General features: G+C 58.0%; 1 protein-coding gene across 3 annotated transcripts; it reads right to left on the bottom strand.

Annotated features, from left to right (window-relative positions):
• Positions 1-8,555: 8,555 nt before the first annotated feature.
• On the bottom strand, positions 8,556-24,672 carry ABHD6 (abhydrolase domain containing 6, acylglycerol lipase). 3 transcript variants are annotated; one of them, XM_074602630.1, is made up of 9 exons: positions 24,543-24,672; positions 18,958-19,101; positions 14,968-15,124; positions 14,440-14,553; positions 14,095-14,227; positions 12,627-12,784; positions 11,788-11,842; positions 11,214-11,314; positions 8,556-10,479 (listed from the first exon to the last, which is right to left on the bottom strand). In XM_074602630.1, the coding sequence occupies exons 2-9, from the start codon at positions 19,074-19,076 to the stop codon at positions 10,303-10,305; spliced, it is 1,014 nt and encodes a 337-aa protein (XP_074458731.1). In that variant the 5' UTR covers positions 19,077-19,101; positions 24,543-24,672; the 3' UTR covers positions 8,556-10,302. The 3 variants fall into 3 exon arrangements, with proteins under 3 accessions (XP_074458731.1, XP_074458732.1, XP_074458733.1); XM_074602631.1 differs by lacking the exon at positions 24,543-24,672 and adding an exon at positions 20,795-21,627; XM_074602632.1 differs by lacking the exon at positions 24,543-24,672 and adding an exon at positions 20,099-20,260.
• Positions 24,673-27,420: the final 2,748 nt, after the last annotated feature.

Raw genomic sequence — 27,420 nt, 5'->3', positions numbered from 1 at the left:
AGGGTGCCGGCATTACGCATCCTTCTGCGGGAAGAAGGTTTCAGACCAAGAGCTCCAGCTTGGCAACATCCCACCATCAAAATAGTTGCTTTAATTATAAAGTCCCGAGCGCCTGTGTTTGCTGTGCCGAGCGGCATCTAAAAATATCAAAAACGCTAACTCACCCCGTAATGAGACATTTAGCAGAGGGAGTCACCGCAGAAACCAAACCAGCGGCGCCGGGAGGCTTTTCCCATCAGGAAGGCTCATGGAGCTGCCATGTTCTCCTCCAAAATTCTCAAAGGAAGCCACGGCTTTGGAAGGAGAGGAGACGGCTGCCTCATGGCTGCGTTTCCCCTTCGGTTCAGCTCCCTGCGCAAACCCCGGGGGCAGGGGGTCCCGGCGGGACAGGATCCAGGAGAGGTGTGAGGAAGCCCCAGGTCAGGACGGGTGTGCCTGGACTCATCCCACAGGAGCCCAGCACCTGTAATATCTTATATTTTCTTTTAGATTTTTCTATTTTCTTGCTGATTATGCAGGGATGACGATGTGACTGCGTTTGGCCACATCTAAAACGATTTCAGCAACAGCCACCTTGGGTGGGTGACTTGTCCCCACAGCCGAGACGGGGTAAAGCAGCGAGCAGTGGCGAATAAAGTTTCAAAAAGGGAATTTCTGGGCAATTTTAACACTAAGTGGTGCTGGTCAGCCCAGCCAACGACAGCCGGATTGCTTCACGAGCGCTCAGCCAGGTTTTAGTGGCCAAAATTTGTCCGTGCTGAAGGCGGCGCTGGGCAGGGCTGCAGTGGGATGGGGGTCCAGCGCCAGTTCCTGGGTGCCCTTGGCTCTGGCATGGCTGCGGCCACGGGTGGGCTGGCACAGGACCCGTAATTACCTTGGGGCAGATTACTGAAGGACATGGGGATCGTTAAGGACGGGAGGCGGCGCAGAGCTTGGAAATGGGGAACCGGCTGCCACTGTCAACAAAGCAGGGGGAATCACTCCAGTCACGGTGACGGTCCCAGAGAGTGACCCCGGCCCCCGATAACTAAGTCTTAGACAAACTGCTCCAGATTTCCCCAAAGAGCTATGAGAACCTTATTGCCACTGGTACCTGGGAGGGGAGGAGGGAGGACGTGCTCCCACCACCCGCCAACCTTTGTCCCTCCGGACATTATGAGCCGGGACACGGGCCGTGGTCCCCGCACAAGGAGAGGCGTGAGCATGATGGGAGTGAGCTTTGGCCACAGCCACGCTGCGGAGGAGCGCTGGTGTCACATCCCATCCCTTCTGGCTGGGACGCAAGGGCATGTCCCAGGAGAGCTCCTGGTTGTGGTTCAGCTTTTGATTTACAGGAGCTTTTATCAAGAGCTTTCTGTGCTCTTTATAACAGGAAAAAAGCAGCTGGGACTGTACAAAGGTTTCTGCCGCTCTTCCAGTCCCTCCCAGCGAGAGGCTGGTGCTTCCCAACGCCACCCGTATCCTCGCACTCGTCTTCCTAAGGGCTTGCCCTCCCCAGAGCAGGGTGATGCTCCCATGCCAGGGGTTGGCTGATGCCACTGCGGTGGCTTTGCCCCCTTTCCCGGGACTCCCTCAGTTTCTTGGGGCAACGCGCACGACTCCAGCTGAACCCGCTGGCACAGCCTTCACCGTTACAGGAGCGACCCACAGCCCCGATGCTGACACAAGCATTTTTAAACACGCGGTCCTGCCCGTGCAGCCCGGAGCAGGCAGGAGGGTGCTGCCCGGGCGCGCCGCCTGCCAGCCCTCGGTGGCCTTTCGCACGCTAGCAGGGCGAGATGTTGGCCTCCCTCCTGCCGTGCCTGGCACCGGGTCGCACCGAGGAAAGCTGGAGCCAACCCCGAGCGGCTCTTTTGGCAGGCACCTCGCTCGCGCAATTAAAGGCAAACCCACCGAGGGCAGCGTCCCAGGGCTGCGGTGCAGTCAAGTGACAAGCGCTGGGTTCCTAGCGTGCCCGGCACGAGGGTACGGTCACCCAGCTGCCAGGGGACGTGGGGATGAGCTAAAATACCAGCCTGAAGAAGCGGAGGGATTTTTTGCAGGCAGCCGCTCCCGGCCTCATCTGACCCACCCCAACCCTGGACACCCCTCACAAGCTGCCTGCCTTTCGCTGGTGGACTGCTGGCGTGGCGGCAGGGCTGGGGGTGGTGGGAGGAGAGCGCTCCTTCCCCGCAGCACCCACCCAGAAGGGAGAGGCTGGGGGGAGCACCTGCCCCGTCCCGTAGCCTCCCACCACCACCGCCCCCCGCCATGCACGGGCTGCTGGTGTTTATGCCACCAGCTCTCGGTGTCCGGCACGCGGAGACGGGGACAGGGCTGCCAGCGGGCACCAGGCTCCCACCAGCATTAGTAGCCTCTCCAAGGCTTGTTTGTCTAAACACTGCCCGTGCCCTGACGCCCCCTGAGCTGCGGGTGGTGTGTGTCAGCCACACACCTCGTGCTCTGGCTCCCACCCTGGTTTTCACAACTTTTCCCTGCCTTTCCCCACCATGCTTCACCCCGGGACGCCCGACGCCCAGGGCAGCCCGCTCTCCCGCCGCCCACGCGTGCCCGGGCACACGCTGGCCAGCCACCCTGCACACCCCTGCCTGCTCCGGGAACCACAAAGCAAAAAAGGCAGCAAGGTCGGGGGTACGCACAGCCAAAACACCTGAAATCCAGTAAATATGGGTCCTGCTAGAAAACGCTGGTTAGTGTACACGGCTCTGCGCCTTGCTCCTGCACCCCGGGATCAAGCAGGACAGGACCAAACTGGAACTGGGGAGCAGCAAAGTGGCAGGTTTTTGGAGCGGAGCGGAGCTCACATCTCAGCCCTGCCCGGCCGGGAGCCTGAAGGCCTGTGGGCAGAGCTCGCCTGGGGCCCTGCACACGCATGGGATGAGCTCAGCCGTCCCTTGCCCCCGGCACAAGGTCTGGGGCGGGGGTGTCGATACCCAAAGCCCCCTGGCCCCCCACGCGGGCAAGGCATGGATGAGCGGGCTCGTACCCGAGCCTGAACTATTGCATAAGGGCAGGAACACGTGCCGGCCGCCAGGGCGAAACCGTAAATAACGTTTGTGCCAGAATTCCAGCTCCAGAGCCAGCGGGATGAGGAAACCGTGCTGAGGGGAAGCCAGGGCTATGCAGGTGAGGGCAGCTGGGGTGGGCACAGGGAGCCCCCGGGGCAGGACGCGGCGCTTCAGGGAAGACTTCAGGTAGGCGCGTGCCCCCTCTCAGCCCGTGCTATTTAAATCCCTCACTTGTGAAAGCAGGCCCCGAAACAAGCAAATAAATATTATCTGGAAACACAAAAGCCCTGACGAATCTCCCAAGAATTCCCTACGTGGGCTGCAGGGGAGGTTGCACAACAGGAAGAAGCTGTTGAAACCATTTTCTCCGTGCCGGCGCCGCGCTGGCCTCCACCCAGAGCCGCCCGCTCGGGCTTCAAACCCAGCTAAACCCAAAGCCAGGCAGCGAGACAGATAATATTTCCAGGTAGCCTGTGGCCAGGTGCGTCTCCCGCTAACCGAATGCCTCTCAAGCACCGCAGGGGGATTTGCAGGAGCCCTCCTGGCCACCGCGCTCTGGTTGCGTGGATGGGAAATGCTGGCAGGGGAGCGGGTGCTGAGGGGAGAGGAGAGGGAGAGGGGGATGCTACACGGGCTTTCCCGAGCTGCGTGGGACGGGAGGCCTGACATCGCTTCTCCAGGGGTGCAGGAGGCTTGATCTCACCAGCATCGCCCCGTCTCCTCCAGCCCCCCTGGAGAATGGGGTACACGCGGTGACAGCGCTCCTGGAAGTGGCGCTCTGACCCAGCACCCCTCGGTCTTCTCCTTTGGCGTCCCTCACGTCCCCACCGAAGCAGCCTTGGTGAGCACGTCCCCAGGAGCAGCACGGCGGGGGGGTTTGCTTGCAGGCCAAATCAAGGCTCTTGCAAAACAAGTTAATGATTTAACTCCTTTCAGGGGTGACTTGCCCTTAAACTTCAAAGTCTGGACATCTTATGGAAGGAGAGAATTTGACCCCGAGAACACCCAGCTCCAAACATGAGACAGGAACGCTGGGCTTTGGCCCTGGCCAGGCGGCACGCAGGTTGGGGACTTTCTGGAACACCCAGCTCCTGTGGGGAGAGAGGCCAGACCCTGCCTGGGCATCATCCCAAGGGAAGGGGCAGGATCCCAGCGGGGTGCTGGGCTGTGCTGGGTGCCGGTTGGAGTTGGGGGGGCTGTGTGTGCAGCATCAGGGCTCCCTCTGCTCACCCCAGGGTGCTGCAGTATCTCCCCGTGCTGGTCACTTGCTGCCACCTGGTGCCACCTCGCCACAAGTGCTGGGGACCTGGGGTGTGAAAGTGGGGGTGCCACGGGTCCCTCTGCACCCGTGGGGTCCCCATCCTCGACAGCCGTGCCCCAAAACAGCCCCACTTGTCCTCCAAGGGACAACCTTCATCTGGTTCTCCAAACAGGCCAGTGACCTCTCTCCTGCCTACGGGGTCAAAGCCAGGACTCCAAATATTTCCCAACCTCCCGGACACTACTGAGGGTTGTTTCCTCTAAGGCAGGTGGCCATTCCGGGCATCGGATGTGGAGGTGTCCCCATGCTGTCCCAGAACAGCTTGGGAACAAGGATGCAAAGCACCTAGATAACAAAAATTACTCACATTACTCCAAATCAATTTTCTTTTGCAATAGGGCAACAGGCCCCCAAGGCAAAGAGAGAGCAGGAGGGACTGTATTTCTTTAGTAAGGCTTTTGCCAAGCAAGCCTGTGTCATTCCCACTGGAAAAATAAGGAAATTCAAGATTAACTCAACCTGCAAGGTGGCTGCAAAACACGCAGCAAAATTATTCTCACTTGTTACGGATGGTTCCTTGTGGGAGTGGAAGGAGACACACCGTTTTCCGCAGCTCCATCGGTAGCTCAGTGGCTGAGCTGGAGGACAGGCTGCTTCAGGGACGCACAGCTGACGCTGCCCCGAGGGGGTGTGCTGGAGAGCTGGGGTAGGGTACAGGTGATCTTGGCAAATAGACAAAAAAAAAAGGATTAAAAAGAAATGGGGATGTAATTCCAGAAAGATGAAGGTTTCTGCTCTCAGGTATGAATACCCAGCGTACCAAGGCAAGCTAGAGAGCAAGATTGCAGGAAATGGTGACTCACAGGCTGAGCAACATCGTTCGGGGGGGTTGGGGGGAGCTGTTGTTGTTATTCTTACTGTTTATTTATTTTAAAACCGAGCTGACTGTGATGTTTGCTCTTAACACGCTCATGAAGCAAGACACCCGCTGTTTGAAGCCAGCGAAGCCTGAGCCCAGAGTTCGTGCCCAGCTGCCCGCGTCACCCCTCCAGGTACGGGAGGAGCAGCTGGCAGAGCCGGCAGGATTTCGTCCTGGACACAGCAAGTCTGTGAACGCGCAAGAAGGTGCTGCAGGGAGTTATGAACGCGCTCCCAGCATCCCATGGGGACAGGAGAAGTAACAAGCTTAAACTTCAGCAGAGATTCAGGCTACTCATTAGGACGCTGTATGAGCCCAGCAGCTCCCAGGGACCTGGGGTGGGATGTCCAAGACCAGCAGGGTCGTTCCGGGCTGATGCAGGAGTTGATCTGGGGATGGCCTGGATGATGTCTCAAGGTTTCTCCCAGCCCTACGTTACCACTGTCCCATGAAATGGCTGCGGAGCAGCACAGGCTGTTCCTTCAGGGGACAGGCACAGCCTCTGACCTGGTGCCTGAGCTCTCCTGGGCTTCCCCGACGCTTGGGTGGCAAAGGCAGAGGCCAAGGCAAACCCGTGTGAAGCCTCCCCTGCAGGTCTGTTAGCTGTGCCTTGCGAGGACGTCGCGTCACCCACCCGAGGGGTGCAGCTCACCCGCATTGCCCTGCGAACGCGGGGGGGGAGCACAAATCCCCCTGCTCTTACCCGAAACCTGCCAGCTCACCCCATGCTCCAGCTTTTCCCAGAACGCAAGAAAACAAATAAAATCGATAGAGCAGCACAGCGGGGCTGCGCGCGGGTCCTGCCCTACGGAGTGAAACGGAGGTTTCTGGAAAAGCGTGAGGTTCAGAAAGCGCCGCGACGCCAGCGTCTCTGCTGGGCACCCGGCAGCAGGCAGGGCCCTTGTCAGAGCACCCCGTTCATGGCTATTTGCTGGGCATTTAAAAAAAAAAATAAAAAAAAAAAAGGCAGCGACCCTGTTGAGGTGGCTGAAGACAAAGTTTTTCTGTAAGAAAGGAAAATCAAGGCTCGCCCTCCACGTCTCTAGCGGCGGGCGGGCAGCAGGCAGGCAGCGCTGTCGGGCAGGGAATGGCAGGGAGAAGCCACCCAGCACTAGTGACCCGGCCAGTGCTCCATGAGTAATCCCAAACCGCCCCCAAGAGGCTGGTGTTCAGAAAAAGGCCTTCCAGAAGGAAAACCAACCAAAACCGAAAACCCCACACCAAATCCTATATATTTTCCATGCTTTCGCCATGAGCTTCGGCTGGAGGGTCCCGGGCGGGAGGACCCTCGCCATGTCACGGGGCAGCCGCAGGTGTCACAGGGAACATGTGCCTCTGCTGTGCCCTGGCGTGCGGGGACACCCACAGTGGGCGAGAGGGGCCGTGCCCTGGGGTGCTCCCATCCAGGCTTCCGTGGGAGAAACACAGTTTGTGTCCAAGAGGATTGTGAAACACGTTGAATTGGGGGAAGGTTCAGCTGGGCGACAGGCTCCTGGGGTGAGGGACGCCCACGGCAGCACCCAAACCACGGCGCCAGACACCCCGAGCATCGCTGCGCCCGGCAGAGGATGCTCTGCACAGGGCTGCACTGCTGAAACCCCCCCGCAAGGCAGCGGATGCTGCTGTTGTCCTTTGCTGGAAAAAAAAAAAAGGAGAAAGATGCTTCCCTACTGCAGACAAACATCTGGCTGCAGCTGTGTGGAGCAGGACCGAGCTCAGGGTTTTTTGGGTGCCGGTGTTTCGAGGGCATCGCATTTTCCCCCGCAGCAGCAGCTGGGCACATACCAAGTGCTCGGGAGCAGATGCCACCAGCTCTGTCCCTCCTGCTCCCACTGACACCCCGGGAGTGGGGTGACAGGCACCACCACCACGGAGCTGGGTGCTCAGCAGCAAAACGGCTTGCTCGGGGGCATCGTTAGGTTTATTAGCGAGCCAGCCCTGCTGTGTTTTGCAACCCCTTCTCAGGACACAGTGAATCGGCCTTGGCAAGACCCATAACAACCAGGGGCTGACTCCTCACTTGGCTTTCACATGAACCTCTACCTCCACGAGCCTCGCCACCCAGCCCAGCCCTGGTGCATGCACATAATTACAAGGAAAGCAACACTTAAACACCGCACAACAAACCAAAAGGCAAACTCCTCCCTCCCGCCACGCCAGGATGCTCAGCTACATGCACGTTCCCAGTGCCCAGGCTTGATGCAACTGGGATCCAATGGTTTCCTTGCGGTTCCCCCCAGCTCTGCCCATGGGACAGACAAACCTGCCGGTACCATCGGGAGCCTCTGCCCCCTCCCGAGCCCCACGCATCACCCGGGGACGCAGCCTTACCTGGGTGGGGGGGGGGTGGCTGGGGCTCGCAAGGAGGAATGGTGCCAAGGGGGCAGCAGCGGAAGAGATGGGAGCAGCCCTTGCGTGGCGTGGGGCTTTTCTGGCTGCCAGCAGGCAGTGAGGGTCGGTGGGAATGGCGGCTGGTGTTACTGGGTGTGCTCCCAGGTGTGCTCCCAGGTGCAGGCAGCCTCCCTCCCTGCCGCTCCTCAGTGGGTTCAGCTGCTGCAGTGGGGCCAGCTCGGGCGCTCGGCTGCAGCCGGAGCGAGCTGTGGGTCAGCGGTCAGCACCCAGACCCCCCCACCCCCGAACACACCTGGGGGGTTTTATTACTGAACCATGAGAGGATGCAATGCACGATGCAGACGCCCCGAGCCCCCCCCTCCAGCCCCTGTCTGCAGCCCATCCCCCTGCACTGCAGTAATTAATAAGTTTCCCGCAGCCACCATCAGCTCGACCCGTGCGTTACTGTAGCCGGGGGCCGGGGTGCCATGGCAGGGCCCGGGCAGGAGGAGGGGGTGCCTGGAGGATGCTCCCCATCTCTCCCGGCAGCTCCTCCGTCAAACAAAGCAGCTGACGGGTCTCGACAGCCTCCTGGGGAAAGGAGAAACGCGAGTACTTTTGCCTGGATATTGAAGTAACGCTATTCCCAGCACACCGTACGAATTCAGTAAGACTTGTAATTGCAGCTGAAATTGGTATTTAACACACTTTCAAGAGTTTTAAGAGGAATCTTGGCGCTTAAAACCTAACTCCCCTGCCCCTTGAGGTTTTATTTTGCTTCTTGAGTGTTTAGGGCCACCTCCTCTTAATAAAAAGAAAAAAGCAAAATTTGTATTGTCTTTGAAGAGATGGGACTCCAGCCTTCCCCGCCTGCACCGTCTCTCTTGACGTTATCAAATATTCCTCGAGGCAAAACCTGCGTCTCCCAGAAAAGTGGGGAGGAAAGAAGCAGCAGAGCAAGTCCCCTGTGCCGTGCATCACCCCGCACCACAGCCCCTTCTTCCTCAAAGGAATAAATAATCATTGCACGGTGGACTCCTTAAATCACTAAATTTTAATAGCCATATAAATCCTTTGTGTACAGCAATCTGTGGCATATGAGAAACCATACAGATACCCAACAACTTTTTTCTGGCTTGTACCACATAAAACTATCAGCAATTTTTTTTATTTTTTTTTTTTTACATTAACTCCTGTAGTAGAAACAATAACCAAGCAATTAACAGCAAATTCCTAATTTTCTAAAAGAACGATGTTTCTTCTCTGAAAAAGAGCAGAGAAGCCCATGGGGAGTTTCAGATCTACATGTACAGATGGGGGTACCTGGGGAAGACGGCGGGAAGGTGGCTGTCGGCACCGCCAGCCTGCGCACCCGGCCTGGGGGGGGGAGGCTCCATGAGCACCCGGTGTCAGTCCCCGGGGAGGGCTGGGGGTGACCAAGGGGGTGACGGCCGCCTGCTGCTTTGCCTTCCAGAGGACCACGCACCGCCTCACCCTCCCAGCAGCCGCAGGTCCCGCCGACACCAGGACCAGCCCCCTCCCGCTGGGACACGCAGCGAGGGACCGCAGCCGGGGAGGCGCAGGATCCCTCCCCGCGCATCACCCCGCAGGCAGCAAAGCGTAGCTTGTCTGCCATTGCCCGTTTCTACCCATAATTTCGCTCGGTCAGGAGTTATAATCATCGAGAGGACGTATAAGCACACCGTACCTTTCCACGCCAGTGCCTGGCAGGCGAGCCGTGCCCCCTCCTCGCATCCCAGCGAGCCCAGGAGCCCCCATCCCCTGCCCTACTCACACGCACAGCCCGCTCCCGCCCCGCGCGCCTGCTTTGGGTGACGTCGGCGTTTGCAGAATTCACGGAATTCATTAAGGAAGTCGTTATTTACATCAAAGCGTGCAGCAGCGCGACGCGATAGAGGCGCTGAGACAGGAGTTCGCCCGAGTTTCCTGACTCGCACCCTGCCCGCAGGCTTATTGCTGACTCGGGCTCAGGGACCGAATCGCCCCGGGATGGGGGTTTTCCGTCCCTCCGGGTCACACAACTGCTGTCTGCACCCCGAGTTGTCACTCGCAATGTTCACCCAGCGGGGGAGCCACCCCCCGGGCGAGGCAGGCTGTGCGCGGGTGCCGCACCCTGGGCAACGTTAAGGCATTACATATACACAGGAGCTGTTGGGGGATTTAAAAAAAAACCCACTCAAAGTGTAAACATTTTTTGCACATACAGTCATTGGACTTCCACGCATGAAGTTTTCGGTTGTTTTCTGCATAAAATCACGAGTTAAGGGAGCTACACAAAAAGCACTGGAGCAGACGCCTGGAGCACTGGGGTTCTTACAGCACGGCAGCATGCAACGCGACGGACTCTAGTAGAAATATCGTAAGTCTCAGTCCAGGACGCTTCCTCCTTCCTAAGCTTCTTATATAGTTTAGGTAAATGTCATTAACAACTACGTGCCGGTAACTCGGGTAAGGTGGGTGGCTGCATAAGGAGCTCCAGCACATGGCATGGCTAGTGCTTGGTGATTTCAGCTCGTTTCTACTTTATCTCTAAGTAGAAAAGGGAGAGAATTCTGCTTCCGTTCCCGTATCTATGGAGGTTGCTCAATGACCCCTAGGTCGCTGTGCCGGCGGTGCTATAGGTTTAGGTATCAGTGATTCTGCCTTCCTCAGGGACTTTGGCACATTCATCCCGATTCGTACAAGATCCCTGAGAACTTATCAAAGCTGCAGTACTTTACAATTGAAAAGACCCGGCGCGGGTGCTCGGCTCCCTGCCACGCTCACGCCTGCTTCTTGTTGTTGTCCGTGCTGTGCAGCAGCGCCAGGAACTCCAGGATGAGGTTGGCCGTCTTGCGGGGCCGCTCCACCACCACCGAGTGCCCGCAGTTCTCCAGGATGTACACGTGGCAGTCCGGGATAGCGCTCGCCAAAACACTGGCGCCGGAAACATCCAGGACCTGGACGGGAGGGGGGAAAAATAGTCACTCCCATGGGCCGAGCTAGGTTTGGCTGGCCACCGTAGAAACCCCACTGGAGCCGCCTTTGCGAGTCCAAGCGAACGCTGAGCAGGGACGCGACAGAGCCCTCGTGATGCCAGCCCCATCCTGCGGTGCCCGTGCCTGGGGACGGGACAGGGAGGCTGCACGGTGCCGGTCTCAGCATGCGGCAGGGAACTCTCTTGGGTGTTTTTTGGCTGCCAAGCTCAGTGCGAAGGGGTCATTGCAAGCAAACGCTTGCACCTTTGCATTTGCGCAGCCCTTTGCATGGCTGCAGCTTGCCCGCTCCCCCCTCGCTCCGTAACCAGCCCTACACACAAACACGCAACAAGAGACACGAGTCCCAAGCCCTTGCCTCGCCGCCTGCCCACGGACACCACATCTCTCCCCGGTTGCCAGGACAACTCTTTGCTGGCACTTTATTCCTCTTACGGCCCACGCCTGCCATGGCTGGCACCCGTCCCCTCGCCCTCCCCAGCCCCGGCTCTGCTCTCTCCTCCCTCCGGCCCGCGCTGGCTGGCAGCTTTATGCCCATCACCCCACCAAGTCCCCAGCGGGGACAGGGACACGCGTGTGCCAGCTCCCCGCTAGAGCAAGGCACAGCTCAGTGGCACAGCCTGTGCCGTGCCCCCGTGGGTGGACACGGGCAGAGATGGAGACACAGTCCCATGGGGGAGGCGGAGGGGACCACTTACCTGGTCCTGCTTTCCCCAGATGACCTGTGTCGGTGCTTTGATCTTGCCCATGTTCTCATGGAGAGAGTGCCTGGACTTTTCATCCACGATTTCTAAGAACACTAGTGGGGGGAAGGGGAGAGTCAGTCAGTGCTACAAGGGGGATGCTTCACCTTCCCTTCTCGCAGGGGTCCCTGCGGGCCAGCCCTGCCAGCATCCCCTCAGGGAGAAACCCAGGCAGGGGCGATGGGGAGAGCCCCCAGGGGCTGTCCTTGCGAAGGCCAAGTCCTGCACCGCCACCAAGCCCCTCTGCAGAGACATCCTCCTCCAAGCCCATCTCCGTGCCGGTATTAGCACTAATTAACCCCGCTGGCAGGAACAGGGCAAAACAGCAACCCCATCACCCAAGGGGGTGGCGGCGTGTGGCTACCAGTGACCAAGGTGCATCCCCAAATCTGTTAATGACATTGCCCCCTCCCACACTCAGCAAGGCAGCAGGGGGGTACAGGGGACAGATGTCAGCAGGGGACACAGGGCCGGGGACGAGCCATCCCCATGCCACGGGGGTCCGGCTGGAAAGCCTGGTGAGACTTACGTTTCCGATAAAAATTGTTGTGCGGGATGCGAACGTCAACGAGGCCCTGGAGGATCTGCAGGGAGAGCAGAGGAGAGCTGCTGGGGGGGGACACTGGCACCCCCCTGACATGCCCTGCGCAGCCTGGCCCCGCGCGAGCTCCTTCCTGAGCACCTCTGTCTGGCACAAGCGCGCTTAAGTAACATGTATTTCAGCAACGAGTATTTTTGTCTTTTACGATGCCCATTTTCTGCCCCAGGCCAGCTATTCACAGCCAGCAGGCTGCCTCTGCTATGACTGTGCTTTTCTTCCTCCTTTTATTCTTTTGTTAAAAAAAAAAAAAAAAATCGCCAGGTCTTGGCATTACCTTACTTTTTTTTTCTTACTCTCCAATCTACTCATCCCAGACTTCCTAAGGAAAACCGGCTTAATGGCCAGCCTCTCACCAAGTTCCTCTCGCCTGACAATGAGGTGATTAACATTTCCATCGCTTTACTTAAAAAACAGCAAGCAATCCCCCTTCCAGGCCAGACAACAGCTGCCTTAGTTATTTAATGCTTCCTGCCAGCCGTATTTACTAAAAAAACCCTTCGGCATCCCAGCCCGCTGCCAAAGACCTCAGGGGAAGCTGGGAAAAGTGGGTTTGAAGGGAAAGTGGTGGAAAGGTGCTGGGAGCAGGGTTGGGGGTGTCCCTCCTGGGTGATGGGGGCGTCCTGCCTGGGTGACAGAGGCGACGGCAGCACCGGCTCCGCTCCCGGCGTCACCTCGGCTGCCGGCACGCAGGCTCGGGGAGAAGCAAACCCGCTCCCCGCCTCCGAGCCCCCCTTTCCCAGCCGCCGCAGCCAGCCCGGGCTCCTCACCTGCTGCGGCACCTTGAAGCGGACGTAAGAGCAAAGCTTCAGCATATCCGCCATCTCCTCAGGCGTGGAGGGAATTAAAGGGATCCTGTCGATGCTGTCGGACTCTTGCAGCTCCCGGAGCTGCTTAATGAACTTGCTGTCGGTGGTGCTTGGCAGGCCTGGGTCGAACGAGAAGGGGGACACAAGCTAAAACCCAGACGAGACCTGAGCATCACCATACTGACCTCCCTCATCCCCGCCTCTGGCCTCCTGCTTGGTAACTCATTAAAAAAAAAACAAACCAAAAAAAACCAAAAAAGAGGCAGAAAGAAAAAAATCTGTATGCACAGCAAGCATAATATGTACCCAGAGATACCTCGGCCCCCCTCCTGGCACCACCCAGCCCCGCGGGCTGACATGACACGAGGTGTACTCCCTGTAGACAGGAACGAATACTTTGGCAAAAACTACTGTGCTTATTGTCACGTGGACAGTGGATGCAAGTATTAAAGCCTGTGGCCAGCCTGCCACACTAAAGGGGCGGGCAGAAAAATTCAGAAGGCCCATCCGCATGCACCACTGCGGAGGAAAAAATCCCCCAGAAGCTTAACCCCAAACCTCTGTGCAGCCCCCACGCAGAGGTTTCACACCCAGGAGCGCCGGGAGAGTCAGCCGACATCTCTCCCAGAGAGGAGCGGGAACCTTGCCGCCCCCAGAGCCTGGTAGCTAGGTAACGTTCGCTTTGCTGCATTACTTATTTCTTATCTGGGAGCCGCTTTCCTTGTGTGGGAGGGGGAAGGAGCTGCTATAACAACCGGGATGCAGCAAAGCCCTCCCTGGCAGAGAAGCCCCCTGCCAAACCCCCCATGCCTCCTGCAGGTGTCATGCCCAGGCTCCCCCGAGCACCCCCCGGCCAAGGGGGTGGCGGGGATGGAGGGGATGGTGGGGATGGAGGGGACGGTGGGGAAGGAGGGGTGCTGCATGGGCACAGGGACACCCCGCTGACCTGCGCCTGGCCCCAAAATGCTCTTCCCACTTGGGAGCACCCAAACATGGGAGGATGGAGCCACCCAGCTCCCAAAGCCCCAGCCCTCCGGCACACTGGGGCTCTCAAGCCGCCAGACTGGGGAGGCTTTTCCCAGCGCTGCCTGGGTTCCCTCTCCAGAGCCGAGAGGCTATGGATGTGCCACGTAAAACAGCTGCCACCCCAAGGGGAAACGCGTTTTCTTCCAGAGCACGACTTGTCCCGTTTGTCCCAGTCCCAGCTCTAAGCACAGCATAGCACGGCACACTCCAAAGCCCTGGAGAAGAGCAGTCAGGACAAGGCTGTGATTTCCTCCCATGCCCTGCCAGACATTTTCAGACTGTACATACAAAGTATTTCAAAATGCTTTGCACTAAAAGCCTATTTGGCTGCCAGCGCTGCTTTGGGCTTTCGCACCAGCTCCTGCTCCCCCTCTCCCCGTCCCGCCTCCCCTGCACTGCCCACCTGCAGGACAGATGAGAGTCAGGCTGCAAATGTCTTCTGGGTACTGCGCGGCATAGACGCCAGCTACGTTCCCCCCCATGGAAGTGCCAACCAGATGAAAGGGCCTTCTGTTCAGCTTGATGCACTCCACGAACTGGCAGGGGAGCAGAAGGAGCGTTGTTAGGGGAGAGGAAGCAACAGCATGGGGTCATTAGAGAAATTCAAAAAAGCTTGAGGTCAGCGGCTCTGGCTGCCCGGGAAGGGCTGTGGGTGGGAATGGGGCCACATGAGGCAGAGCTCGCGGCGCTGAGCATCCCTCACATCCCCACGTCCCTCTGCAGAGGCGACGCAACGCCAGGGCGTTACCTGGTGGATTCTCTTAGCTTGCCCGCTAATGGAGTAATCGTCCAAGGCCGAGCGGGTCGTGCCCTCGTGCCCGGGCATGTCAACGCACACCAAGTGCAGGTTCTTCGGCAGGAACTGTGGAAACAAACCAGGGGTGGTTACGGCACAGGGGAACTGCTGCAAAGCCCAGGGATGGAAACTGGTGACCACAGGTGGGAGTAGGGGGTTGGCTCTCCTCCTAGCAGCCCCTGGTTCCTCGTGCACCATAAGAAGTCAGCTCAGGTACCAAGGTTGACACGATGAGAAACCACAGACAAGACCAGCATCCCATGGAGGACACAGGTACATACCGCTCTCCCCTGCATCTCTGCATGTCATAGGGATGAAAGCGATCCAACAAGGCACCAGCACAGAGCTGAGGAGGGTGTTTCCAGCACATTACAGCCATCATCACAGCCCATGCGTACAACGGTTGGGTCCCCACACCACCCCCAAGCCCAGGACCATTGACTCTTGCTACGGAGCAACGTGATGGAAATGGAGTCCCACCTTGACTATGGACAGCCACATGTCTTTGTGGGCTGAGAACCCATGTAACATCAGGATGGACGGTCGGTATCCAGGTCTCCCTCTATAGGAATAACAAAACTGATAGTCATCGTAGTTTGCATATCTAACCTGCATACCCAAGGCTCGGCGCCAGTACCTGGAAACAAGGAGAAAACAACACCAGTGAGTGAGGCAAGACCAGGGCCCAGCGACAATATAAGCCAGGTGGCAGGTCCAAACTCAGCCGCAGATTTGTGAGTTTGCTAAGGCCAGTTAGGCTGGGCTCGCACCGGTGCCATCATGGCCCTAACTGGGACTAATTCTGAGCATCTCTTCCCTGGACCAGACCCCGTGCTTACATGTGATCCCTTACATGTGTATTACCAGCCACTGGCTATTCATGGCTGCCCTGGAGATGGCTTGTGGAGACACTCTGTTTGTTAAAAACTTAAAAAAATACCCAAAATAACTAATTTGCACAATTCCCTCAAGGAAATGGAAGCGGACCAGAATAACAATGCTAAAACTGAAAACGCCCGAAGGTTGGTATGAGGAGAGAGGCTCCAGAGAGGAAGGCAGCAGGCATGGGGAGGCAGTGTGCCGGCCGGGCAGGCACGTGTTCCAGGTGGGTAAGGTGGATCTGTCACGGGTTTATTTGGACACAGCCCTACAGCCATGGGACAACATCACCCCACGGACAAGCACATCGGAGCCCAGCCAAAAAACAACCCTGTCACCAGGAGCACCGCAGAAACCCCGTTCCCATATGCCAACTAGATGATCTTTAAGGATGTATTTATACACACGTGAAGGACCGGAGAGGACCATCCTTACCCAAGGTCAAACACCCCAGAAGATCCCGGGCTAACCCCAGGGAAAGTGGGGGGTTATTCCTCTGAAAGCAGAGAGGCAGACAGCTCCTGCCAGCGCACCGTCGCAGCCTGCTCAAAGAGCATGCAGCAAAACTGCCGGCCAGAGGGGACCTGGATGGAGATTATCGGTGACACTTTGGACACATGATGTGTACGTGCGGTCCAAGACGGAGGAGCAGGCACGCTTTCGCTGCACTTCCCCTATGTTCAGACATAACCCTTGTCAGGACAACTACCGGGCTATTCCTCATGGCCAAGACACCCGCAAATATTTTTATACACCACACCAGAATTTATTTGAGACACAAGAGCAAGGTCACCAACACTGCTGGGCTGTCCTAGCTCTCTGCCCACTCAAAGCTTATGCATAGTACAATCCTCTTTTGGCATAATCCCTTTTTGGAGGGAGTTAGCGGGACTTAAGCAGCATCTCGGCTCTGTGCTGGTCCTACAAGGAGAGGTGAATTTCTCCCTGAATAAGTCTTAAGAGTCCTCGCCTCAAAGGCACCGGTGTAAACTACTGATGGGCAAGATGATAACATTTTTAGCAACTGATCCTGATGGATCAATTCAGCAGAAGGCAAAATAATCTGTGCAAAGCTGAACTGATCCCCCGCAAGGTGTTAACACGCTTAGCGGCAGCGGCTAAACTGATTAACCCCCGTTAGCAGAGCCCGCGGGCGCTGGGGCCGGGGTCAGCGGGGCAGCCCTGGACGTCACGCCCGGCAGAGATGCGCATTAGCGGCAGGGGAGGGAGCCAGGCCACCGGCGATGGGGGCCCTGCCTGACCCTTGGCTGCGCCAGCTGAGGACACGCAGACCGGCAGCGAGGAGGAGGAACGGGGCAGCGAGCGGTGGGAGAAGGGAGAAGCATCCCCCGGGGACCTGCCGGGAGCCATGCCGCAAAGCTGGGGCTGCACGGGGATAAAAGGAGCGGGGGGGGGGGCAGCATGGCGTGCCGTCTGCCCCCTCTTCCGCCTCTGCCAATGGCGAAACACAACGATTTTTCCCCAAAGAAAGCCGACTCATAAGGAAGCACCTAGGAAAGGAAAAGAAAAGGGCAAAGCCGCTCTTCTCGCCCGCTATCCCTAAGATAAGGGGTGCCCGTGAAGCACAGAGCATCGCAGCTACTCCTGCACGACGCCAGCGCTGCCAGAAACGCTGGAAGAGAGACAGATGGGGGCATTCACCCTTCAAAAGAAAACAGCCCTGCTGATCGCCGCTCACACGCTCCCTCCCTCAGCCAAACGCAGACCGATCTGCCCACGGCGCGTTTTCACTCAGCCCCCACTTTGCGACCCCGAGGGACCAGGCAGCAGGGCCTTCTCCACCTCCCTCTCAACCCGGTCTTCCCCTGAATGGACCCACGTTGTATCCCTCAGCTTTTATACCAAGCACGATGCAGATGGGATGGAATACCTTCTTGGTCAGCTTTGGGTCACCTGCCCTGTCCCCTCCTCCCCACCGGTGCGACCCCTCTACGCTTTTCTGCTTCCAACCCTCCAACGGGGCAAATAATGAAGTTAGCCGAGCTTGGTTGCTATAGCAATAAACATAAGCAAGAGCCCCTCTGTGTACCATTCCTCAGCACAAATTACAAATAATCAGGTCTTATCGCTCTGAGAGCAGTTTCTGCGCAAGACTCTGTTAATTTCAGAAGGTTAGTTACAAGAGGCTTGGCTGCAAAGTAAAATTACTGAACCGAAAATTGGTTCTGTTTTCCCTCAAACCAGGACGTCTGGCTCCTCAAAGCTCCCGGCATCAGCCCCTTGCGCCTCCTTTGCCCTGTCCTGCCACCCCTGCCTGTGGCTCTCTGAAGGGTTCGCCCTGACCGCACTCTCTCTGCTACGGTGCGGCAGCGTTCCTCCGGTGACCCTCCTCGGAACTCGAGCCCATCAGGGTCCTCCTTGGCTCGTATGTCCAATGGAAAAAGCCCCCTTTGAGTGACAAACCCGTTACCATCCGGACCTGTCCCCAGGCAGCGGCAGCCTGGACGTCCCCGGGGCAGGAGGCTGTCACACCGCCCGCTCCCCTTTGCAGAGCGGCGTTTGGCCTCACAGCTCCCCACGCGACGCGCAACGGGAAGAAATTCTCCCCCCGCGCCCATCCAGTCGCTGGGGTTTTCATCCCGTCCTCCCTCAGCCCCTAGACGCTGTGATGAAAAGCTCGCTACCGAATGCGCCGTTAGAAACGGGCTTCATCGCGCTGCTGCATCCGAGCGCCGGGGTGGGCTGATGTCTTTGGTTTGGAAACAACCCGTGAGGAAAACTGCAGGAGCCACCATCTGCCGGCAGCACGTGAGGGCTGCCTGCCGCGCTGCCTGCTGCTGCCGGCTGAGGAGACGCTGCCCCGGCTTCTGAAGGGAGCCTTATTCCACTTTCCCCTGCCGCAAACCCAGAGAGGAAAGCCACCAGCGTGCTTATCCCTGATTTCCAGGGACAGATGAGGACTGAAGGATGCCGGCACCGGAAAGGATGACATGCAAGGGGGTAAGGAAAAGCATCGCTCCACCTTCTCTGATGCTCCAGCCCAGAGGAGAGGGGGAGAATGAGAAAAGCCTCGTCCGTAACTACTAGCCAGAGAAAAGTCCCCCCTGCGGAGCAGGCTGTTAATCGGGAGGGAGCGTGTGAGCCAGGGCAGAGGCGGCAGAGCCGAGGACACCCACGCCGACGACGGCTGCACTGAGGCGGCAGCAGGTCAGCAGCCTGCCGGGGCTGCCAGGCTGAGGGACAGGCAGCAACGGCCGTGCTTTTCCCAGCCGCCATCCCATCCTCGGGGAAAACAACAAGATGCTGTGATTTGGGACCAGGACAGGAGTCAGCCTAGCTGAGGCTGCCCCGACAAGGCATAAGCCTCAGCAGCAAAAAAGCAATAAAAAAATGCCATTTTCTTCTTCCAGAGATGCCTAAAGCCACACACAGCCGGTATGTCCGTGGAAAACCCCACCTCGCCAGCTCCTATCGCCGTCACGGGCAGGATCGCCCACCTCTGCCCATGCCGCCTTGCTGCCCGTGGCTCCTTGTGCGCCTGTGTGTGTGCCAGGGCGCAGGGACCCGAGGGGGACCGGCAGTAATTCCACCCCCGCAGTAAAACGAGAGCAGCCGGGCTAATGAACTCACCAGTAGTAGATGCGGATGAGCGCTGAGGGCCAGAGGAGGAAGGAGGCCACGAAGGCCAGGATGGGGATGGCCAAGGTGCCACCGGCGATGACAAACATGTTCAGCACATCCGGGTCCATGCTGCTCTTCACCGCTGGGCCTCACCTGCCCACATGTAGGGAAGGATCAGAGGTTAAACACCAGAAACAATGACAAGTCGACGCTAAATGAGATCGCTGCTGCCAGGGAGAGAGGAGAGCAGCTCTGCGAGAGGCAGAGGATACCGCGCGGGAGCGCGGCAAAGTCTCATTCAGTTTTAAAACTCAATTATTTGTTCTGGTTCCTTAAAGGATCTAATTATTGCAATGTTAACCTCGCAGGAGAGCACTTCTCAAAGGGGCAATAAGCACAGACCACATCCACGGCCACGGGCCATGACGTGGCCCTTGGGGCGCTTTGCAGATGGGGGGTGGGAATCAGACCCTTGGGTGCAGGCAGCCTTTCCCCCCCGACGATGGGTGCAGGCAGGGCTGCCTTAACACAGCCTCCACGTTTCTTTCCAGAGGCAGCGTCCAGCTCCGACTCCCCTCCCCCTGCCCAATCCCAAATCCCCAGCGCAGCTACAACCACTGACCTAGAATTGATGGCTTGAGCCCGGCTCTCATTACGGCTCCGCACAGGCACCAACTAATCAAGGGAGCAGAGCCTATTAATGGGCTCGGGAACCAAAGGAAACAACCTGGCAGGGCGCTCTTTGGCGACCAGCCCTTATCTGAGACAAATTCATCCCCGCCCCCACGTCCTCGCTCCTGCCCCACGGACACAGGGACGTTTTGCACTTGCTGTTTTGCACAGGTCCCCATCCCGGCTCCTGAGCATCCTTCGGACAAATCTCAGGGGCGGCAGACGGAGGGCACAGGGCACAAGGGCGAGCTCTCACGCAACGCCACACTCATCCCTGAACTCGCCCCACCACAGACAGCTGGGATATATTTTTCTCATTAAGAGATTAAACCCTGCCGCGCATGTATCTCCTCTAATTCCCCCTGCTAACCAACCTATGCCTCACCATTTCCTCGGCGCTAGCTCTCTTGTCACACATTTATAAAATGAAACACCCTCAACGCCTGCTCTCCCACCAGCCGTCGCCCCACGTCCTCACCACCACATTTCTCCGTGCCAGGACAGGCGGATTTATTTCTGCTTCCTGCAAGACTCACGGCGGTATGCGGTGTGTATGTCGTAGGTTACGCCGCGAAGCAGGAACCGAATCACCCCAGTCACGTCCTCTCCCCGCTCCGACGCCATCACGCTGGATCACATCAACCCCCCCCATTACACACAACCACAAACAACGGCTCACGGAGCCTCTGAAGGAACAGCCGGGTTTGCCCTCTTGCCCCAGGGAGAACAGGAATAACTGAACTTTGGGGAGTAACTGTAAATATTTCCACCAGGCACCTCCTTAACAAAGCTAAACCTCATTTCCTTCTTCAAGCCTGAACAACACGCCGTTATTCGTTTAATTAATATTTTGTAGCAAGATCTTTGATCTCTGCACGGCTTGTTCATAGACAAACGCTTTGTACGACAGACAAACCTTGCACGCGAGAGCAGGGCTGCACGGGAGCCCTGAAAGCACTTGCTGCGTTTTGCCACGTCGCTAAAACAGCGAAATTAAGCACAGAAAATCACCATCATCCCCACCAGTGACCCCTAACAAGAGAAGGCTGCAGCAGGGGAAAGCGCGGGGCGGTGGGAGCCCCCGCGCTCCCCGGTGTGGGGTCACCAGCTCCGCCGCCTCCCGCCATGCTTGGGAAGTAAAACAAGGAGAAAGCCTTTAAAAAGCTCAGCTTACTTTGCAGAGATCCCCTCCTCCTCTCGGCACGGGTCCTGCTCGCCGGGGCTAGTGGCAGTGTCTGAAAACACTGTCGGAAGAGAGGGGGTGGGAGGGGGGAAGTCAAAATCCCACTCCTGCTTTTTTTTCCTCCTTCCAGGCTCGGTAGCTGGGCGAGACGGTGAGTTTGGGGTATTTAAGCCACCGGCTTCCCTTCAAGACGCCTCATCTTCACCTTCTGACCAACCTTTCCCCTGTTTATGTAAATGCGGTCTTTTGTGCAATAAAGCCAAGCGAGGGCACTTGTTCCAAGCAGGAACAAAGTGCAAGCTGCCATCGGAGACGGAGCGACAGCCAGCGTGGCACGGCGGGGAGAGCCGAGGCCAGCAGCCCCCGCCGCCGCCGGGCTGCGGCACCCAGCGCAACAGGGCTCATGGTTGCGCTTGGGGTGATTACAGCTATTAGAACAAAGCCAGCTAAGCTCCTTCCCATCCCCTTCCTCTTCGTCTTAAATGTAATTTTCCAAATGCTCTCAGTGCCGTCCCCCGCCCTCCGCCGAGCCTCCCCTGTGCGAGTCAGCTTGAAGCGTAGCGCAGCCGCAGGAAATTACTGGAGAGGCAGGAAAACGACGGGCCTGAACTCGCCGGCAGCTTTTGGCCATGGAAATTCAAGCTGGAAGCACAGCGAGAGCACCAGACCCCCCCTGCACAAGCACTGGGGGCTGCTTCAATCCAGAAAATCCCCAAGAGATCCCCCCTGCCGCGGCTGCGGGGCCGGAGGCAGCCTGGGGGGGCTGCCATCCCCATCCTGCCGGAGCGTTTCGGCAGGGCCATGGCAGCCACCGCTCACCACGTGAGCCCCGGCGCCCAATGCCGGCCACGAGCACCCAGCAAACCCCACTCAGGGCCCCCGCCGGCCACGGGTGCCCGGGGGAGAGGATGCTCGGGGAGCCCCACGGCGTGGCCGAGCCAGAGCATCGCCACGGATTTCCATGGTCACCCCCGATGGAGGCAGTGGGAAGGAAAACGCCGTCAGGCCCAGCCCCGGCAGTCAGAGGCAGCCACCATCACCCCGGTCCCCAGCACCCCCAGCCCAGTAAAGCCACCCCTGTGCCCAGCAGCGCTGCGGAGACAGCGGCTGCCCAGAGCCACAGGGGAGCACCCACAGTGCCAGCCCTCTGCCATGGCGCTTTGCCTGCGGGATGATCCCCCTCCCGGCTGCACCCATCCATACTGGGAACAGGAGCGGGCAGCATCACCCCAGACACTGGCACGGTCCTGCACTACCAGCTAGAGAGACATCGCGGACATAAAAATAAAAGCGAGCCCTGTGGTAACAGCCGTAAGCCTTCAGACCACAGCTCATCCATCACTTTGAGGCGCCCTGTGACCAGGAGTCACAGCAAACGGCCCCAGGCATTGCTACTGCCTGCTTGGTAGGATCTCCGAGTACCTCGGAAATTAAGCTGGAAACATCAATTAGGTGAGTCTGATAAATACCGTGTGATCACGCTGGCGATAGGGCCAAGCGGGCTGCGCAGCCGGCAGGACACAGGATGCCAAACCAGGAGCCGCAGGCACTACCCACCGCGGTCCCTGCGTCCCGCCTGGGAGGACCTCCCCCTGATAAGCCACCCCAGGTAACGGGATGGATGGACCAAGGACGCGAAAAGTCTCCACTTCTCTCCCAATTCCTCCCCTGCGCCAAATTCAAGCAGGTGCCTCACCACCTGCAAACAGAGGGGCCAAGAGGCGGGAGGAGGCTGCAGGTTGCTACGGAGGACAGCACGTCGATGACAATAAAGGGACAATAAAATACTGTGAGCAAGGTTTGAGTCCTCGTTGGTGTTTTTTCTCCTTCAGGCTCATTGGATCACAGCGGGGAGGCGGGAGAAGACCCAAGAGTGCACATCAGGTGTATATATCGATTGTTTCCAAGCCCCAGGTAAGATGCAGCAGCAGCACCACACCCCAGCGCGTGGGATCAAAAAACGGCATTTTTCTTTTAAAAAAAAAAAAAAAAAAAAAAAAAGCAACCACAGAAATGTGAAAGCGGCTGGGATTGTTACCCAGGGAGACGGGAGGCTCTTCCCCAGGATCAGCATCCCTCCATCTCTCGCAGAGCAGGGCTCGGAGCCAGCCTCTCTGACGGGGCGAGAGTTGGCAAGGGGTCCCTGGGGGGGTGGGGGGGGTGCACGCTGGGGGGCTGCGGCACAAAAGCCTTCACAAGGCAGAGGGGCTCGGCTGGGAAGGACAGAGCAGCAGCAAGGCCAAGGAGGGTTTTCACAATGCAGGAGTCAGACGCGCGCGCTCCCTGACCGGCCGTGCCAAAATTCAGGCCCAAAGGTTGTATGGGGCCGGGCTCACCGGGGCTGGGCTGAAAACGGGGGCTGCTGCCTCCACTCAGCGTTGGGCTCCCCGCTCCCAGAGCGGCCCAGGGCTCACCAACAGCAGATTTGGGAACTCCGAATAGCTGAAAGCTAGGAAGCACATTCAGGCATACTCTAGGGTTTGGTTTTTTTTTGAAGAGCTGAAGAAGAAGAAACACCGACCAACGTTAAGATCCCACTGCAGAAACAGGGGGCTTTGACAGGCCTCCGCGGCTGAGATTGGGCCCCCCCAAAACCCTGACTTACACCACTAACCCTGTAAGAAGAAAAACCCAAATCATGCAAGTAAGCCACTTCCCTTGGAAACCGCCTCCCCCTTGGCATCCTCAACAGCCAGAAAAATAATACTGCCCATAAACGACGACATAACTAATATTACAGTCCCTCAGAGGTATGTTTTGCAGCGTGATCTTTCAGATGCCAGTCACAGTGAAATTATAATTTAAGATCTATTAATATTCGAACAATCTCTGTCCGTCAGCCAGCCAGCTCTCAATCCACCCTCTGGAGGGCTGGGAATAGGAAATGTGTCCTTTAACCTTCATTTATTTATAGTCGGCAGAAATGAGATCATTATTTCTGCAGCGCCGTTTCACGAAACGTGAATCTCTGACCCATTTGTATCCGTGCAACACGGCTCTTAAACCTCAGCCAGAGAGTCCGGGCTGGCCCCCTCCCCACGCTGCTGCACCCCGGGCTGGGAACACGCAGGGACAAGCCGTCAGCGTCACCGCCAGCCAGCCTGGGGACAAGGCGTCTGAAAAGCGCGACCGGAGCAGGCTGTGCTGCCAGCCAGCCGCTGGTTTAGAAATTCATAACGTGCCCGTTCTCCTTCCGGACCCTGTCACCATCCTCATCCTGCCGCACACGCATGCAGCGGAGCATGCAGGGCGCATCTGGTGTCACGAGTGCGCCCGGACTCAGCCCTCTCCTGGGTGGTTGGCGGGGGAGGGGGGGGGGGGTATAGGAAAGAGATGTTGGGGGGGAAGGGGGTCACCTCTAGGTCCCCTCTCCCAGCACACATCCCCCCCCCCCACCACTCCCTAAAAGCATCCTCCAGCAAAATGACGGCATCCTCCAAACAGATGCAACGCCGCTCTCCTCCCCTCCGTTTTCTGATTGTATTTTTTTGGGGGGGGGGGGGGGGGGGGATTTTAAGGCAAATTAATTTAAGGCATTTTGGCTTTGCTCCTGATGTCCTGCCCGCTCTCCCTCCTCACCCCCAGCCATGCGACCGGGGCGGGGGGGGGGGGGGACCGGGGCGGGGGGGACCCCGGACGCCGTTCCGGCGTCCGGGGCCCCCCCGCCCCGGTCCCCCCCCCCCGGTCCTGGAATTACTACTATTAGTCCCGTATCCCACCCCCCGTCCCGGTCTCTCACCGATCCGATCCGTGCCGGGCCGCAATGGCAGCGTTGAGAGACGAAACGCGGCGGCTCCGTTGCGCCCTCCCTCCGCGCCGGTAGCGGGGCGGCTCCGCGGGGGCGCAGCGGAGCGCGGCAGCGGCGAGGCGGGGATGCGGGAGGGGGGATGTAGAGGGGATACAACCGGGTTGCAAGGTTGGGGGGGGGGGGCGGGAGGGAGAACGGGGTGCAAGGGGAGGGTGCAATAGGGCTGCAGTGGGGGGTGGGAGGACGTAATGGGGGTTCCATGGGGGTGGAAGGGGGGGCTGCAGTGGGCTGTAATGGGGGTGCAAAGGTGGCTAAAATGGGGGGGGGGGGGGGGGAATGCAGTGGGGCTTCAATGGAGGTGGAAGAGGGGGGGTGGATTGGAGCTGCAGCAGGGACACAAGGGGGGACATAATTGGGCTTCCATGAGGGTATAGGGGTGGAAGCGGGGCGGGGGGGGGCTGCAATGGGGGGGATACAGCGGAGAGGTGACAGAGGGATGCGATGGGACTGCAAAGGAGGGATGCCGTAGGGTTGCGGCAGGAATGCAAAGGGGGGTGTAGCAGGGATATAATTGCGGGACATAATTGGGTTTCCATGGGGTCGCAAGGTGGGCACAGCAGCAATGCAATGGGGGGGGTGCAAGGGGGATACAACACGGGGGCAAGGGCGGGGGGGATGCAAAGAGGCTGCAAGGGGATATGCCAGGGATACAACAGGGCTGCAGTGGGGTACAAACGGAGTGTGAAGGGGATACAACAGGGTGGGAGGGGGTTGCAATGGGGCTGCAACATGGGTACGAGGGGGTTACAAGAGGGGCGCAAGAGGAGCGCAAGGCAGCGGTATAGGGATACAGTGGGGATGCTCAGGGGGATGCGATGTCACTCCAGCTGGGGGTGCAGGAGGCCATGCAGCGTGGCTGCACGGGGGATGCAGTGCAGCAGTTCAAGAGGCAACGCAAGGGGGAGGGGGGGAACAAAAGGGTGCAAGGGGTTACAGTGGGGAATGCAACGAAGCTGCAATATCCCACAACGGGGATGTAAGGGGGGATGCAACGGAAGCACAGCAGGGGTACGAGGGGGATGCAATGAGGCTACAGAAGTCACACAATGGGGTTGCCATGGGGACGGAACAGGGATGAAAAAGGGACTGTGGTATGGCAGCAGCAGGGTTACAAGAAGGGGATACAAGGGTGGATACAACCGGGGTTACAACAGGGACGCCATACAACAGCCACAGGGATATAAAGGCGAATGCAGTGCTGCACCCCACACAGGGACCCCACCGCCCCCTTGCACCAGGCCTGGGAGCAAGTTTGGGGGTGGGATGGGGACATCTGTCCCTTTCCCAGGTCCTGGGAGGTGGCTGTGATCAGGGAGCACAAAGCTCTGCCACATTTCCCATGGAAAAGACGCAGAGGTTGAAATCAGAGCATCCCACTGATACTTTTACACCTGAAACAGGATTTTTTGAGCCGGCCATTTAGGCTGCAAGCCTGTTACCTGTCCTCTCTTCCCAACAGATGACACTGCTTGCTCTCAAGAGCTGCTTTTCAACCTGCATTTAAAATCTGCCCTGATTTTCCTTAAAACCACCACCCAAATCCTTTTGCTATAAGCAAATTTACTTTCATTCCCCCGGGTCACATATCAGCTTGGTGTGCACCTTTAAGATACGGCCAAAAATATGAGAAAGCTTAATTAAATTGGGAATGAGATCAGCTCCTGGGTAAATGCAAGCAAATTGGGTCAAATCCTCACCGCATCTGTGCTTTGATAAAGGGTGTCCCTTTGGCCTGGCAGGCTGGGAGAACCGAGAGAAGAACTGGTGCAAAGGGCTTTCCAGCTCAGAGTTTACTACAATAACCAAAAGCTTTTGGTAAGATGAGCTGTCAGAAGAGATTTATAATGGGAATTGAGGGTTTTAGGTGCCCTGGTAAAGGCGAGACACGGCTTCGCGGAGCTTTTTTTGGTTTTCCTTTGAAGAGCTTCCCAGTCAAGCTAGGCTGAACGAAGATGAGCTTCCACTGAGGTGACCTAAGCAGACACGAGAGGTATTTCACAAGCCTTTAAGTGTTGTTTGCAGTCGTATTTGTTTGTTCAACTTTCTCATGCAGAGCCCCAGGCTCCCATGGGACACGTGCGGGGCAGTGCTGACTCACGCCAGGGATGGATTACCCATCAGCTGGTTATTCCAAGACACCTGGTGCGAACGCCTCTGGAAACAGTCATAGCAAATGATGGCTCTTAAAATAGAGAAGCTGAAGCAGAGACCTGCGGTGGTCTTATGTCAAAACAAGGCATGAGCTAACAGAGGAACCTGCTCTCGCAATCCCAGCATGGGAATGCAGCCACAGGGAAGAGTCATCAGGTGTTTCCTTTGGTGGTGATGGGGAAAGGAGGGATCGTTGGGGCTCTCCTGAGCCAGTCATTGCCAGGACAAGGCCACGGCTCCAACAGGTCATGAGCCCATCGAGGAGGTTGGCAGTGCACAGATGACTTTGCCAAGCAGAGGCCAAGGCTGCTCCAGTGTCCCAGCACAGCAGAGGAGACCTTGGGCTCTCCAGGTGGTATGATGGGGGGCCACGGGGGAAGGCAGGGCAGGGCTGGGCTCCCTGTCCCCACAGAGAGCAGATGAGCCCCGGGCTCGAGGGGAAATCCCCAGCAGATCCCACGGCACCTCCCTGAGGACCCTGCAAAGCTGTTTTGGGGTGTCTGCTCAAATTAAAGGCCGGCGCCTGCACTGACCTGCCCCACGCGTTACGTTTCTCCTCTCAGCCCACATACACCACTCATCACACAGCTGCGGTAGCTGGCGAGGGCCAAGTCACCCCCACGTCACCCCCCAAGACTGCCAGTGGTTTGGAGCCCAG

Source organism: Larus michahellis, chromosome 10 (genome assembly GCF_964199755.1).
Source record: "Larus michahellis chromosome 10, bLarMic1.1, whole genome shotgun sequence".
In the NCBI taxonomy this organism is placed as follows: Eukaryota; Metazoa; Chordata; class Aves; order Charadriiformes; family Laridae; genus Larus; species Larus michahellis.
This window is presented reverse-complemented; position numbering and strand designations above follow the sequence as displayed.